The sequence below is a fragment of the Giraffa tippelskirchi genome, chromosome 5, assembly GCF_054371585.1.
Source record: "Giraffa tippelskirchi isolate mGirTip1 chromosome 5, T2T-mGirTip1v1.2.pri, whole genome shotgun sequence".
NCBI classification, from domain to species: Eukaryota; Metazoa; Chordata; class Mammalia; order Artiodactyla; family Giraffidae; genus Giraffa; species Giraffa tippelskirchi.
Genome location: NC_137279.1, coordinates 58340990 through 58356881, shown reverse-complemented (window position 1 = coordinate 58356881; position 15892 = coordinate 58340990). Strand labels below are relative to the sequence as shown.

Below are 15892 nucleotides of genomic sequence, written 5' to 3'. Positions count from 1 at the left end.
GAGGTAAGAAGCTAATTTGGCTTTGAGAAGTGAAATCTCAGTTTTGTACTTTCCTTCCAGTGCTTCTAACAACCCATTATTAAGAGCAAAGTAGGAGGGGGCATGAAATATTTATTGAGTGCCCACTTTCACCAAGCATTTTTTTTTTTTGCATGCTATTTTATTAGATCATTAAACTTAACATACTTTCAGTAAGAGCATAAATTTCTCTGGCTTCCAAACCCACAGTCTGTACCACTGTATATCTTACATAGGAAAATAAAATGCACTATTTTAAAACTTATACCCAATACAACTCTCAAACTCTGATCCTGAGATGAACAGTAGGACACTCGGCAGATCTTGGCAGGAAATAGTAGCAGAAATGCCCTGGCAGATTTCTCTTAACTGTTTCATTGCTCTATATGCACTCATGCTGCTCCTTCTGTTTGCACTCATCAGAAGACTTGTCTCCTTTCTTGCCACGGGTTCTCTTGCAACAAATATAACCGAGTTTAATCTAGAGAAATCTGGCATCACGCCTGGGCCAGGTGTGACACACCAAAATGAAAGATGACCAGGCCACGCTGGCTGTCTTCAGTGCTTGTGTAAATATTAATACCATTCTATTGATGAGCCCTCTTTGGGGAAACCCCAAATGGTCACCTTACCTCGCTACTTACGAGCCCATAAAAATACTGGTAATTTATGTTACATCCTTCTTCTTCCCCATGAATTGCGTAATGAAGTTCTTCATGCAAGGCTATTAAGAAGCATCTTGGATGCTAATATTTGCTACTTATCCCATATAATTAATAATATCATAACTTCTATTAGAGGGCACTGTTTAAAGCAGCGAGGCTTCTCAGGTGGCCTCAGTGGTAAAGAACCCGCCTGCCATTGCAGGAGAAACAAGACGCAGGTTTGATCCCTGGGTCTGGAAGATTTGTTGGAGTAGGAAACAGCACCCCAATCCAGTATTCTTGCCTGGAAAACTCCACAGGCAGAGGAACCTGGTGGGCTACAGTCCATGGAGTCACAAATAATCAGACATGACTGACAGGGCACAGAACATAGCCTTCCATAAATATAACTGATTTGACTAAACTTTCAATAGCAAATTTCAGGAATAATCATTAAAATGAGATTTACTTTTGAAACAAATGTGTTACACAAAGGCTTTTGGTAACATTTATTTATTTTGGTTCTAATTAAATCATTATACTCATCGGTTGACTACATAAAGTCAGCATTCTTAAAAAGAAAGTAATAAAACTAATTAATTTCTTTCTGGATTGTTCCTTGATAAATTATGAAATTTCTCTGTTACATTTCCTGACAAATACTTGGGCACATAGGTTTCTTTAATAGTTGATGTTCATGTCTTTGAATAACACCCTTCAATGAAAATGTCAATCAAATAAAAACAAAATGAACATCTAGATTATGGATTTTCTGGTCCTATGAGAGAAGACGAAAGAATACATCCGTAAAATGCTAAAAAGAGATGTTTATAGCAAGTACATGTTCATTTACTAAGCTTCCATTGCCATTTTGTGGAAATAAACATACTTTAAACTCTAAACTCTTCCTGTCAAAACAAATGAGTTTGAGCACGCTCTGGGAGACGGTGAAGGCCAGGGAAGCCTGGTGTGCTGCAGTCCATGGGGTTGCAAAGAGTTGGACACGACTGAGTGACTGAACAACAACAAAACTCTAAACTCTTCCTGTCAAAACAAATATACTTTTTATCATGATCCCTCAGATGGTAAAGAGTCTGCCAGCAATGCTTGAGACCTGGGTTTGATCCCTGGGTCAGGAAGATCCCCTGGAGAAGGAAATGGCAACCCACTCCAGTATTCTTGCCTGGAGAATCCCATGGATGGAGGAGCCTGGTAGGCTATTCCATCCATGGGGTCGCAAGGAGTAAGACACGACTGAACAACTTCACTTTAAGATAAAGTAAGTTATGACATAACCCAGGCAAAGTTGACACAAGCACATGATCTGATGAAATCATATGCATGTAAATTACTTGAAGATAATATAAAACTGGCGCTGTTCCGATTAGATCAGAGATGTTCTAACACCCTAACCTCAGAAAACAAGAGGGGATAATAAAACAACGTTCAGGAAGACCCATGCCTGTAAGTCTTCAATAAGAACAAAATTTAAAAACAAAAAGCCAAGGTGAATAAAAATAATTAAGGCAATGGGTAAAAAGCTTGTGTTCTTGTATAGATATATTTAAAAACTTTTCCTAAAATATTTCATGACTTTGTACATTGTGGGTGTGCTCAGCCACTCAGTCGTGTCCAGCTCTTTGTGACCCCATGGAGCCCAATAGGCTCCTCTATCCATGGGATTTTCCAGGCAAGAAGACTAGAATGGGTTGCCATTTCCTTCTCCAAGGGATCTTCCTGACCTAGAAATCAAACTCGCCTGTCTTGCACCTCCTGCATTGTCAGGCAGATTCTCTACCATTGAACCACCTGGGAAGCCCCTGACTTTGTATATTGATGGAGCCTAAAATATCTATAAAGCTTTCCCTAAAGTTGTCAGTTAGACACTGAGTCAACTCCTGCTCTTGTAGTTAAACCACCACTATTACCATGCGTGTTACTTCTAATTAATTCATGTCTCTCAACATTGTCCTTTGCCTGTCCAAAGAGTAAGCATTCAATCATCAGCCAACAGTATCCCAGTGACTTCAGGAGGAGTAGATTTGTTTTCCAGGAAAAGATAATATAAGAAGAGTCACTAATTCTGAGAAAATATAATCTTTCGGGGGGATCTTTATTTTTGCAATGGTATGCAGCAAAGCTGGGGGTGGAGCTGTGTTGTTCAATGTGAGGGTTGTGGGTGGTGGGGAGAGAGAGCTGGGATGTCAGAGGAAGGAGAAAGATCAGGAGTGAGGACAAACCAGGTGTGGTCTGAATTTTAACTTAATGCCTTTAAATTTTATGGAGTTACTTGGCTTATTACAAACATCTCATTTTATTTGGCACTGGAAAATGGTTTCAAAGGCAGAAAAAAAGGAATCATCTCAAATATTTTTTCAGAAAGTGACTGGTTAGAAAGATATTTCCTCGAAATAAAAAGTATTTTACTTGAGCAACTATGAAGCAGGTTGCTGCTTATATTTTAAATTAGCAGAATGGTTCCTTTTCATGCCTGTTTTGCTCCAGATAGATGTTGCTTATTTAAGTGAAGGCTAGAGCTTGACTGGCGCAAAAAAGTAAGTCCATTAAATTTACTTTGCAACTGAACAGAGTCAAGTGGGATGGAGTAAAGGAACACTAAAGAGTCTAGTCTATTCTAAAACATAAGCACCACACGCTTTTCTGGACAGATAGAACTGGGGGAACTATTCACAAACACATTTTCTTTTTAATGGCTCTATCATAAGTTTGTCCATTAAAACATAGAAAAGGTTAGATATAATACATAACATTATCCGTATATCTGTAAGAATCTATACACTAAAAATAAGGGGGACGCGCAAAAAATCATAAACTTAAATGAAGCACCTACCCTCACCCCAAAATTATATTTTATTATTTTCAGGGGAAAAAAAGGAACAGTTTGTTTCAAGCCTGGATACTACCAATGATTCCATTCATAGTTCTGAACCTCCATTTAGAATAATTTTCATTCAGACTAGATCTTCCTAGATTTCAATGACAATGTCAGGCCTGTAAAGCCTATCTTGTGAGATACCAGGAAGTCTTTTAAAACCATTATGTTTAAACTTTCCTTATTTTAGTATACATGATTTCATTAACTTCAGTTTACCATTTCTTTAAGTATTTTATTTTTGCACTCATCAGGTAATTCCTACAACATGCCTGTCTAGGTGGTTTATCGAGACCCCAAACACGCATTCCTATACAGATTTCTATGATTAAAGCTTTCATTTCATATTTAGTATATATTAATGGACATGCTGAATTCAGTTACAGGGTTTTGTACATAGCAATTCCCAACAGATTTTTGACTGGCCACCTATACAAATAAAATTAACATCAATCTTTTTCTGTTTTTACCTAATAGAAAAAAAAATGCATAAATCACAATTTACTAAAAAGTCAAATGTTATATTCCCCGCTCCATCTCCCCCACCACAGGCAAAAATCATCAGTTTTAGAAAGGACACAGAGTTGTTTTATTTCTGCTAAAGCTGTGCTTAAAAATATTACATTTCATCAGTTTCACTTATCTTGAAAAGTCCCCAAAGGTTCCCTACCTGAAGCTGGCCATATTTTCAGTGCAAAATAGGCTGAGCCCTGCTATCTAAATCTAGATAAAACTCCTGGGTTTGTAATCTGCACAAAGATCTATACATCTAAATCTCTATGCAAATCAAATGCTTTCCTGCGTTCGTGTGAGCATTCCAAAGCACCCAGGGCTCAGGGAGCAGGAGGTTCTTACAGATTCTTCCCCGGCCCTTCTTCTCCTTTCCCTCTATTTATTTATACTAGCTCCCTAAATAATTCACACTGCCTGCTTTTCAGCCCGAATGTGCCTCAGAAGAGGCCTACAATGAGCGATTGCAGTCACCAGATGGACTCGTGAATGCAGCAGGTGGGGCAGATGGCAAGGCGCCCTGTCTGATGCTGCTTGCTTCGGCATGGGCTGCCTTTCTTTCCAGGTACATTATCATCATCCGAACACTGAGTGGTGTGTAGTTTGGGGGTGGGGTGGAAGTGGGGCGCTGGCAAATCTCTGACATGCATTCCTAGAGGAATCATCAATTACCAGCTGCCCTCTTCCACCCTGCCCCCCACCTCCAGCAACCCTGGATATTTTACGCTGTTGCTTTGTGAGTGGGTCTGTTAAGACTATGGTGAAGGTTTCGCGATGGACTTTGGCACTAGGCATAAAGAAGGACGCCTGCGTTTTAAAATTCCACCTCGGCTTCATAGCAAGTGAAGAAGAGAGGATTCAAGGGGATGGACACTGGAAAAGTCAGTGAAACTATAAGGGAGAAATGTATTCTCATAGATACTTGGCAAAAAAAAAAAAAACACAAATGAAGGGAAAAGGTAGGTGAGATGACTCAGCTCCTGTCTGTCATGCCTTTGTATAAAGGTAAGCTCCCCTTTGCATCTATCAAGTGGAGATCAAAACTGTATCTTTATAGCTTTTCAGTGTTGCAGAAAATATTAGCTGTGCCCAAGTTGAGACAGTTCGTGTGTCTCATATTTCTTTAAGTGTCATTTCCAAAAAGTGCAGTATTTCCTTTTCAAAGTTTGTAATTCTATAGTTCTACAAGACAAAAACTGCAATGCCTATCACTTGAAATTGGAAACTTGCAATCTCATGGTGCCAAGCTATCATGAGACAATCACTCAGTAACATGGAGTATAAATTTTAATTGAGCATAAACACTCGACAAAAATTCTCCTGAGATATTTCTGGCATATTCAGATTGGCAATGGTACCATGACACCATGATTTTATTAACTGATGCCAATATAAATCTTATTACCTAACTTCACTAATCATCTAATTATTAACACCTAAAAATGTGAAAGAGAATCATTTTAATGACCTGAAGCAAACCAAGCTGTATCTTCCCAAAAATAAATAAATAAAACACTTTAATAAAATGCATTCACTGAAGGGAGACTGCAAAGACAGAAAACTGCTTTGAATTCCATCTTTGAGTCCTCGGGCAAATTGAAATCCCAGGCTTTGGGGAACAGCGATGGGCAGTTTTGGAGGACTGCTGGACAAAGACAGTAGCTGTGAGATTATCTCAAGATTAACGGCAAGGTTTCCTTATAAAAATTACCTTTCAATAGTCATTTACTTTGATTAGAATGAATTTACTAACTCAGACTTTGCCCTCACAGTCAAACTATACAAATCTAGTGTTCAAATGCATCCTCCTTGCTTTTCCTATGATCAGGTAAATGTTTTTTTCTTACCTGATCTTTTAAAGACTTTATCCCCCTCTCATTTCCAGTCTAAGAAACAAACCATACACAAGTCATTTAGAGTATTTGGTGATCAAAGCTTCAAAGGCTTCACAAGGAAGCAGGCTGGACCAGACTTGACTGCTCCAAGACTCCAGTCACACTTTAGCAATATTTAGGACTGAAATGTACCATTTCTAATTTGTGTTCTTGAGGGCTAACTTCCTATCAGCTTTAAAGTGCCCAAATCAGAAAATCAGAATGGATGCTTCAGTTTGCTTAGGTTTTATGTAAAACCCCTGCTACCTAAATTCCTGAAATCATTTTCTTAAGATTGATCCAAGTATAAGTTGAAGACTTAAGTATAAAAAGTCTCATTTTGATGTGTTGTTTTTTTTCTAATGTACTCAAGATGATTTTATATTTTTATCATTTATTTCAGGATCTTTGTGTCCAATATAGGACCTATACACAGTCAAATATTTTGGAATGAATGATCAAGAAAATGCAGTTTAATGCACTAAATTGATTAGTGACTTTAAAAATTGCAAAGGAATAAATGTAATCTTTTTTGATGCAATAAGTATACTAATGCATATATATGGAATTTGAAAGATGGTAATGATAACCCTATATGCGAGACAGAATAAGAGACACAGATGCATAGAACAATTTTATGGACTCTGAGGGAGAAGGTGAGGGTGGGACGTTCTGGGAGAATAGCATTGAAACATGTATATTATCATATGTGAAACAGAACACCATTCCATGTTCGATGCATGAGACAAGGGCTCAGGGCCGGGGCAATAGGATGATCCAGAAGGATGGGATGGGGAGGGAGGTGGGTGGGGGGTCCAGGAAGGGGAACACATGTAAACCCATGGCTGATTCATGTCAATGTATGGCAAAAACTATTACAATATTGTAAAGTAATTAGCCCCCAACTAAAATAAATAAATTTATAAAAAAATAAAAAAATAAAAAAATAAAAATTGCAAAGGAATAAATGTAATCTTTCTTGATGCAATAAGAGAAGCTACTGTAAGCAATCAATTGGACACCAGAGAGTTGGTTATAAAAAATACACTTCAAAAATCAATTTTAAATTGGTATTTTCTAAACTTGATTTCATTAACTCTCCTTAAGCTATTTGTCCATAACCTAATTAATGTACATAACCAAAGGTACTTAATAATACTAAACAGAAGGAAATGGACATTTCTTAGAAAGACATTAAAAGGCAGATGGTAATAAATTAAAATTTAAAGATAGTAACTGTAAAATTAATTTTTAGAATTATACATTTTATAGTGATTTGAATGTGTGTTCAGACTTCCACAATTAAACTGGCAGGCCCATTATTTCTAAAATAAAAGTAGTAGCAAAGTCTCAGCTAAAAAATAACTGCTATCAAAATATTAAAAAGCAGTAAGTATAAGCAAAGAGTGTTAACATGAGTGGGTCATTACAATTTAAGCATTGGATGTAAAAGAAAATACAGGTAATGTATGGTATAAGATGCTGCTGAAAGTGAATGATAACTAAAATTTTGATTTCTGACGTTACAAAATTATTCTTTTAGTAAAATCTATATGAAATTCTAAAACAGATGCTCCTTATATAAACACCTATATATGAACATACTTTTGGAGTATCAGAAATCAGTGTCATGCTAATATATACACATGCAAAAATTTCTACATTTGCTTTGCCCGTGTTTAAAAAATTAGTACATATGTGTGTCTGCATTTGTGTGTGTGTGTGTATGTAACACAATTTCTCTGATTTATTTCCTTATTTCAGATGCCTTTCTAGATGTCAATAAATCTTAGAGTTTCAAAGTACAAGTTAGTTGAAACCTAACAGAGAAAAACAGATATCCAAATTTTAGCTTGATATACAGTATATACAGGATTATTAGCATAATTTAAAGAGAAACATATATTTATATGCCACCTTTCTCTTTCCCAAACAAAATATGGATAAAGTCCCTCAAATGACATAAATTCAATGCAATGCCCAATTTGTTAAACTCATGCAGTTCCCTATATTAACTATGACTGCTTTTTTTTTTTTAACTATGACCTTTTTTGGCCAGTTTTATTGTTCCTAGGCAGATAGCACTGATTGAAAAAAAAAAAGAGAGAGTGGTTATGATCTCTAATGAAATTACTTATTTATTTGTGGTTTACCTGCCTAGGGGAAAATAGACACTGAGTCATGTAATTAAACACAAAAAGAATCTTAGAAGAAACCAACCAACCATATTCTTAAGAGGCAGGAAATATAATGATCAAATAACTATCAACTTTAAATTTGAGGTAAAGACAGTATCTTTGCAATATTCACCTGTAATCCTGGTTCAAGATTTACCCAGACCACTTTTGCTCTGTTGGGTTTTTCCTCTTGCTGAAAGTCTGAGAAGAATTTTCAAGTTTTGAATGTAGTGTTTAAAAAAGAGAGATTGAGCAAATGATCTCTAGCATGCCTTCTGGGAACCTCCACAGAATTATTTGCATAGCCCTTGAACACTGTTTAGTAAACAAGGAGTGGACAGGACCAGAGTGGCTTCTATCTTCTAGTCCTGCTGTCCTTTTTCAAAGCAAGGCAGGGGTTCTGTTTTTAGTACACACTTTGGTTCAGCGTTAATCCTGTTTTATGTTGTTCACACCTGCTGCTGACTAGCAGCCTGCTGATGGGCTGAAGCTCATGCTGCTCAGAGAAATCCCACTAAACTGAGAAGCCGGACAAAAGCTACTGGACGGAGCTGGAAACAAAGCCTGACCAGGATCCTGAATACAGGAGAAGCAGACCCCACAAAATCTCTCCTCTCATTTGCAAATAAAGTCTCCGATGTCCCAAATTTGCCACCCAACAGTAAACGCAACCAAATGCTCTTTTTTTTTTTTGAAAGCCTAAACCCCATTGGCTTGTCTATATTCCTCGGCCTTTTCATGTCTTTTGGTAAAATGAATGCCAACATATGCAAAAAAAAAAAAAAAAGCTTGCAAGAATCAGGTGTACATGACAGCCACCCTCTGTGTCCTTACCAGAAGAATCTGTATACGAAACAAACCTCATTATTCACTTAAAATATCCTATAGCTCACCTCTCTATTCATGGAATTTTATATCCCAAAATGAACAGATAGAAAATACATATTCTGCCATCTGTGGCCACCGGGTGACCAGGACAGGGACTTGTATGCTAAGACGGTTCTCCCTCACCGCCCCCAGCCTGCACTGCATGTGCCTAATAGCAAACATCAAAAGGAATGACTTCTTTTTTGATCTTAGTACCGGCGATAAATCAAATTCAGTGCCACAGACAGGGGGGAAATGCACTACTAAAGGAAAACTCCAAGACTGACAGTGGGACCAGTCGGAGGCATTCGCTCAATCAAGTTTCAGTAAACGATGCCCACCCTCCCTCTCTCTGGAAACAAGATGTAAGCTGTCATGCGCTTACCCAGAGCGAGAAAAACTTACCCAGTCCTGACGTGACCCTAAGTCAAGATGCACTTTCTGCTGACATTTCCAGCGGTGGTCCCAGAGCCCCTCCCACCCACCGAAAGACAGAGTCAATTTCCTTCCTATCTGGGAGTTGGATTCTGCCCGCAGGTGGGCACAGAGAGCTCCTAAAGGCCGGCACAGCGCAGCCCCGAGATGAGCCGCACATCTGGGGGTGGGGGAGTGTCAAATAAAGACTCTGGGATCATTTTATTACATCTCCCGAAGCACCTTTCCTGCCTGCCACAGCCAATAAAGCCCCATGGGCTCCACTGCCAGCTCTCAGCGAGCCGCATGTCTGCCTAACCCACAGCAGTGGATAGATTTAATGGAGCACAGTTTTAATACTTCTCTGGGGGGGACGCATGCAAAGCGCTAACTAGCACACTAAGGTTCTGTTAATGAATGGATGTACAGGTGCCATACTTGAGATGCTGGCATCTTCTTCCCAGTTTGCTTTCCAACTATCTGCCCCGAGCAACGTGCTCTTTTGGGGCAGTCAGTGCTCAAGCCTAGCTCCCATGTTGGCCCCATACTCTTCTTCGGCAGGTGAGAAACATACAGAGATGCTCAGAAGCAGAGACACCACCACAGGTGAGAAGCCAGGTAAAGGCACACTGTTTCAGTGTGTGTAAGACAATGTTCTTAGGAACTCTCTACTGGTATTAAAGAAAAGAAAAAAATTGTCGAAAAAATGATACTCTACTTGCCGTAACTGCAGACAGAATTCATGTGTTTTTCATCATCGGACACAGCCCATTTGAACATTGAAAACATAGTTGTCACTTTCAATTTGTTTATGGGATATGAACAGCATAGGAGCAAATTCAATTATTATGTGGAATCACACAAAATTGCTGATATTTGACCATTTCTTGACCTAGAAAAATGGCCATTTCGTGTGGTTCAACCTAATTTAATTAGAATCTTATTATCTCACTTTCATGCAAAAAAGCCTTAAGTTTGGTTGGGAAATTTCGTAACTTTCCTCCTTGTTTTTCCTCAGAAAGCCACCTTTATGTTTGTTTGTTTGTTTTTTAATCACTATCAAAATGAGAGATTTTATCGAAGTATATTTCAAGACTTGAGCCTATTAAGATTTGGAGTACACAAGCCTCAGCCATCAAAATTTCACTGGAAATCAAGTTTTGCTCATTAGGTCACCCCCTCATTCCATGGAGTGTTTCCTCTAAGGTTTGGCCTTGTGAGAAGCAACTTGGCAACCTCATAAAACAAAACAGCAAATGCCTCATCCCAAGGGCCAACAGGACACAGAGATGGAAAAAGATGGACAAATCTCAGCTTTGACGTTCTGAGCTAAAGGACTTGAATCACAGGTGATTTTTTTTCCCCGGTGACTTTGTAAGTTTGGTCAAGACAGCAAGACTTCAGCGGATATCAGCAGCAGTAGCGGCTCTCAGATCAGGTGATATTTAGCATTTTGCATGTAGTATTGGCGATGTGATGAATACCCTCAGATAAGAAGGGGAAAAGGAGCTGCCACGTGCAATTGATCACAGTGTACTACCTGCTTCTGCCTCCAGCGCTGCTCCTAAGTTGGCCCACTTCTGAAGAAAGTGAGACCACCTTTGTTGGAGGATAGCGCTTTCCTCGGGCACAAATTTTTATTTCAGTTTGAATCTTACACCATTACATTGCCAGTGATGCATTTTTATGTTTACAATTGACATCTTCGTCAAAGAATGAAACCTTTGAGCAACGGCTCAAAAGCATGAAGGTTGCCTGCAGTTAAGTACTTAAATTATTTTACACCTAAACGGAGCTCAGTTGTTTTGAGTTAAAATTTAATAAACCTTAAACAGATGACCTTTCTTGCACAGAAAGGCCCAGGGTTACAAAAAAGAAATGAACTTTCCAATGAAATATATTTTAAGGAACTAGTGCTGAACAAAGGGCTAGTTAAAGCTGAATGCTTTGTCAATTTATCAGCTTGTGAACATTCTGTTCCTGAATTCCCCACTGCTCCTGGATGTATGGAACGGTGGTGCCTTGCTTAATCGAATACTATTGATTCGAGTGTGTCACAGTGATCTCATTGAGAGTAATCAATAGTAATCCAAAATCAATCAATCTGGCTCTTGCACTATCATTTATCAAATCTGAATACGCCAAATTATTTGTAGGCGTCAAATTACAAAGAAGAGAAAAGGGGAAAACCAGGGAAGTTAATGGTTTATATTGAAGAGCAAAGCCAAAGTCTTTTTTTTTTTCTTTTAAAATGGACGACTACTTGACCAAATGCATTTATCTTCTCATTAACGTATCCTAAATTTATAATGAATCTCATTCCATTCTTGGGAAAGAATAAGACTTCTTGTATAGGAGTGAGCTGGTTCAGCACAATCTTTAGAAACTTAAAGACGCCCCAACTTGCGGAGGTCACACCAGCATTTTCCATGTCTGAGTAGCTACGTTTCAAATGCCTGTCATCCATCTGCTGGTAAACAAGGAGACTGAACTGGCATAGGACAAAACTGCATCTCTGAGGATCAGAAATGATGGTTAATGGAATCAGAGTGGAAAAAGGAAGAGTTAATTTCTCCAGAGAATGTACACCTAGATGCACCTGCTTATCAAAGAAGCTGCTGTTGGCGCTGAGGGTTCCTTTATCAACATATTCACCTGTAATTTAGTCCAGGTAATAAATCCTTCTATTCATTACAGCACACACTCAAAAGCACTCCTACTATTTAACGTGAATGAAAAAAGGCCCAGAGTGTCTAAAACATTTACTTTTGCTAATGTAAAAGTGTTGGCATTTTACTTCATTCGCGATAAGCTGGTGCCAGTGGAAGTGATTATTCTTTTCTTATTCAAAGCCTATCAGCATTTCGAAAAGCTCTCTCCATCTTATCAGGTGTATGAACAGCACAGTTACTGAAAACAGTTTGTACGGCTCCTCTCTCTTTCTGCCAAGCTATCTGATAAACCCCCAACTAACTAACTGTATTTACACACAATCAAGCAAAAGTTGTATCTTACGCGCACGGTCGCCACAGTCCAATTTGCCGTAGGTTTTTCTGCTGTGACATTAACTTAACAAAAATGTCAGTAGCGAGTACCCCAAACTGACAACAATCAAGAAAACACTATAAAAGCACTCAACTAGAATGCACGACAAACAGAGACGAAAGCAAAACAAATACTAATAGTTGAAGGCAATCTCTTTGGAATTTGAGGGGGGCGGGGGATAAAGTGTACCGTGTATGCAAATCAGGATGAAAATCATGCACTTACCTTTGACCAAAGTAAATGATCTTTTAGCAAAACAGATCAATAGACAAACAGCAATTTTAAAAGAAAATGTTGCTGACATGGAGGGGGTTCAGGAAAGTTTCTAAGAACTGAGCACTTATTCCCCCCACATTTCAGTTTATCTCAATGTGGGGCAGAGAGGTTCTATAATGTAAGCAAAGTAAGACAATAGACAGTATCACCGAACTTACCCCATAAACCGAAGACAAGATAGAAAGCAAGGCTGTCACATATGGTGACCACATTCTCAGGACAGATTTTCCAATCATTAAAACCCTCATAAATGCTCTAGACATTAAAGTTTTGTTCACTATAAGGAAATAGAAAAATACAAAAAATACAATTTGAGTGTTTTACCTCATCATTTTTCTCATTCTTCAGACTTAACCAACTGAACAGTCCCATATAAAGGTACAAAATAAGAATCATCCTAGAGACTAACCTAAGGAGATGACCCACTCTCCATTTCTACTTGGTTAAGAAATGCTTTCAGGTGTTCATGGTACATACAAATTGAGAGGCATCCCTAATCATTTCTGGTTAGTTCTTCAGAGCATGAAAGACAACAATGATATTTCTAGAACAGAAGAGAAATATGAAACTTATTTGAGCAACTGAATAATAAATTCTTAACCCCATGAAAGAATCTCTGTCTGGGCTTCGGTGCATAAATGATCCATTTGTTCCTCACCTCCTTTTGCTGAATGCCTAGGAGAGAACAGAAAAAGGCAGCCACATGCTCCCACCTGAGCCCAACTCCTGATTCTGTCTAGACTCCAAGAACAGAATGAGCCTTTCCTCAGATGGGGAGAGCAATAAGATGAATTAGCCAAGTGTGCAGTTCAGTACAATTCAGCTGATGGTTGCCTTTCCATCTGTGACACTATGATCCCAAGACTGGTGAGGCAGGTCTCATTTAAGTCTGTGGCTAAAAGGGGTGCTTCTGTCATTTCTTAGGGCCCAGGACAAACTGTATACAGTCACTTTCTCATATACATCTTTTTCTTTCTTTGGCCATGAACTGTTGGTTACGGGTACAACAGTCCTCCTCAAAATATCTAATTTGTTTTAATAGATCAGTGGCTGTAAAGAAAGCATTGATAGAGCATTTTTCATTTAGGGAAAAATGAATACAGTGTAACAAGGCCTCTTATATTTTTTGGAGAAGTTAAAGTGCCACAGTAATTTGGAATTGTGGAGGGCAAAGAGCTATTGATTGAACAACCTCACATTTGAATTTTTCTCTTAAGTACCTCTGTCTCTATAATTTTTCATATGACTCACTATTTTTGCTCACTCTGAACACAATTTTAGATATTCTTTTCAAAGCAAAATAAATTTTTATAACTACAGACTGTAATAACCTAGTAACTGCCTTGAAAAGGACATCTTTTCAAACATTTTAGCTCCTATTGTATTAAGAAACTAAATGTATTTATTTAATGAGTCCTTTGTTTAAATTCTCAGAAGCCATTGCAAATGAATAAAATCTTCCTAGAGTAGATGGAAAAGGAATTCTCACGTACAAAAATACAATTCTGATCATGGAGGAGAAAAAAAGAATTCAGTGCTCTTCTGCCTATTTTCTGTGCATAAGTTCTTGATTTACTTTTTTAAATTTCATTTTTTTGCCTATTGAATAAGCAAGACAAACATGAAAGCACAAGATATCTTTTTTTTTCTTTCTCAGAAAATGTATGCAACCTGTAACAAAAAAAGATATGTCCCTTGTTTAAAGTGGACTGACAAGGCTTTTGATTCTCCACTTGTTAAAGTCTTTATATACATCACATGTTAGAGCAACTAAGATTCACCACTTTGGACCTTTTTTTAAAACAATGAACCCCATTATTATCCCTTTATTTCCAAGATAGTAAAAAGATTTGAACAAGCTTCAGTTATACTCTTTTTCTTTTTTTGAACAAAGCTCATTATTATCTTTGCTTTCTGTAGTCCCACAGAGTTTTAAAGAGAAGTAAGCAAACAAGCTGGTTTTCATTGCACTTCTACTAGCCATCAATCTCTGATACAATATGAGAATTTATTGGTTGCTTCCCTTTTATTTAGTACCATCTTAAGCAACTGTTTGCGGAGGTGTATGAAGAAGCAAAGTTAAATTGACACATCTGTGATATGCCTGACAGCTCTTCATATGCCTAATATTAATTTGCTTTCTTTGGCTAGGTAAGTGCTGCCAAAGCATATTATATATAATGTGTACTTCCAATCAAAATGATGAAAAGTATATATGCAATTTTGTGTCACTCAAAGCAAGGTGAGAAGGCACAAGGAATGTATATGACAGAGACTGCCTTTAATAATCAAAATATAAATTTGCTTTCAAGTTCTCTTTTTACAATGCAATCTGATCTTCCATAGGCTCTCCATGAGTTTAACACTTTAAATAACTCTTTAATAGATTTTAAATGCCAAAAGCCAGTGTTTTCATTTATTAGACTGTGTGAAAGAATTCGATATAGCCAGAGGCAACATTTCTAATGGCTAATGTTGCATATTATATATTTATATTCAAATGCACATACAGATCTATGTCAGTATATTGAAATAAGACTTTAATTGGCCAGTGAGAAGCCAATTTATTTAAAACTGTACTTTTTCTTTTATTGCTTTGCCTCAGTGAGTTATCTTCCAAATATACCTGCATTGCCATCAATTAAAATGACAACACATTTAAAAAATCAAAACATAAAAAAGCAAGCTTCTTCTAGACATTTTAAAATATTTTTTATAAATTAAAAAAGGGGCTGCATGAAGGTATACATACACAACACATATGCAATCTGTATCTGCTCAATTTGATGGTTTTACATAGTTGATTAGAAAATACATTTGGAAAATACTGAAAAATAGTGTACAAATCAAAGAAAACGAAACATCTGGCACTTCTGTAAAGAAAAAGTAAAGAGAAAGGATGTTTGTTATAACTAAATGGAAATTATTTTTATTAGCTAGGTTTCCCAGACTTTGACAGTAGAAATCTAAAATGAATTTGAAACAAGAATAAGATGCCAGGTAAATCCTTCAAAAGGCAGAAGGCTGTCACTTAACACTCTCAGATAATAAAGGCGCTAACTTTCAGCAGATATATTGGCATAAAGAAACAGCAGGGTTTTTTTAAACAAGAAACATTAAATCTGTTTAAGTGTTATACAAACATAGAAAGGTAGGAAATGAATCTAGGAACTT

General features: G+C 37.5%; 1 protein-coding gene across 15 annotated transcripts in view; it reads right to left on the bottom strand.

Moving 5' to 3' along the window:
* ESRRG (estrogen related receptor gamma) overlaps positions 1–15892 on the bottom strand; it is a 682819-nt gene that overhangs the window by 218317 nt on the left and 448610 nt on the right. Inside the window, exon 1 of one of the 15 annotated variants that reach the window (XM_081484970.1) lies at positions 12877–12995. The exons of the other annotated variants lie outside the window; for them this stretch is intronic. Within the exon in view, the coding sequence (XP_081341096.1) occupies positions 12877–12881 (5 nt within the window). The 5' untranslated portion in view covers positions 12882–12995. Of the gene's footprint in view, positions 1–12876; positions 12996–15892 lie in introns of those variants that run through there. 15 annotated transcript variants of the gene reach the window in all.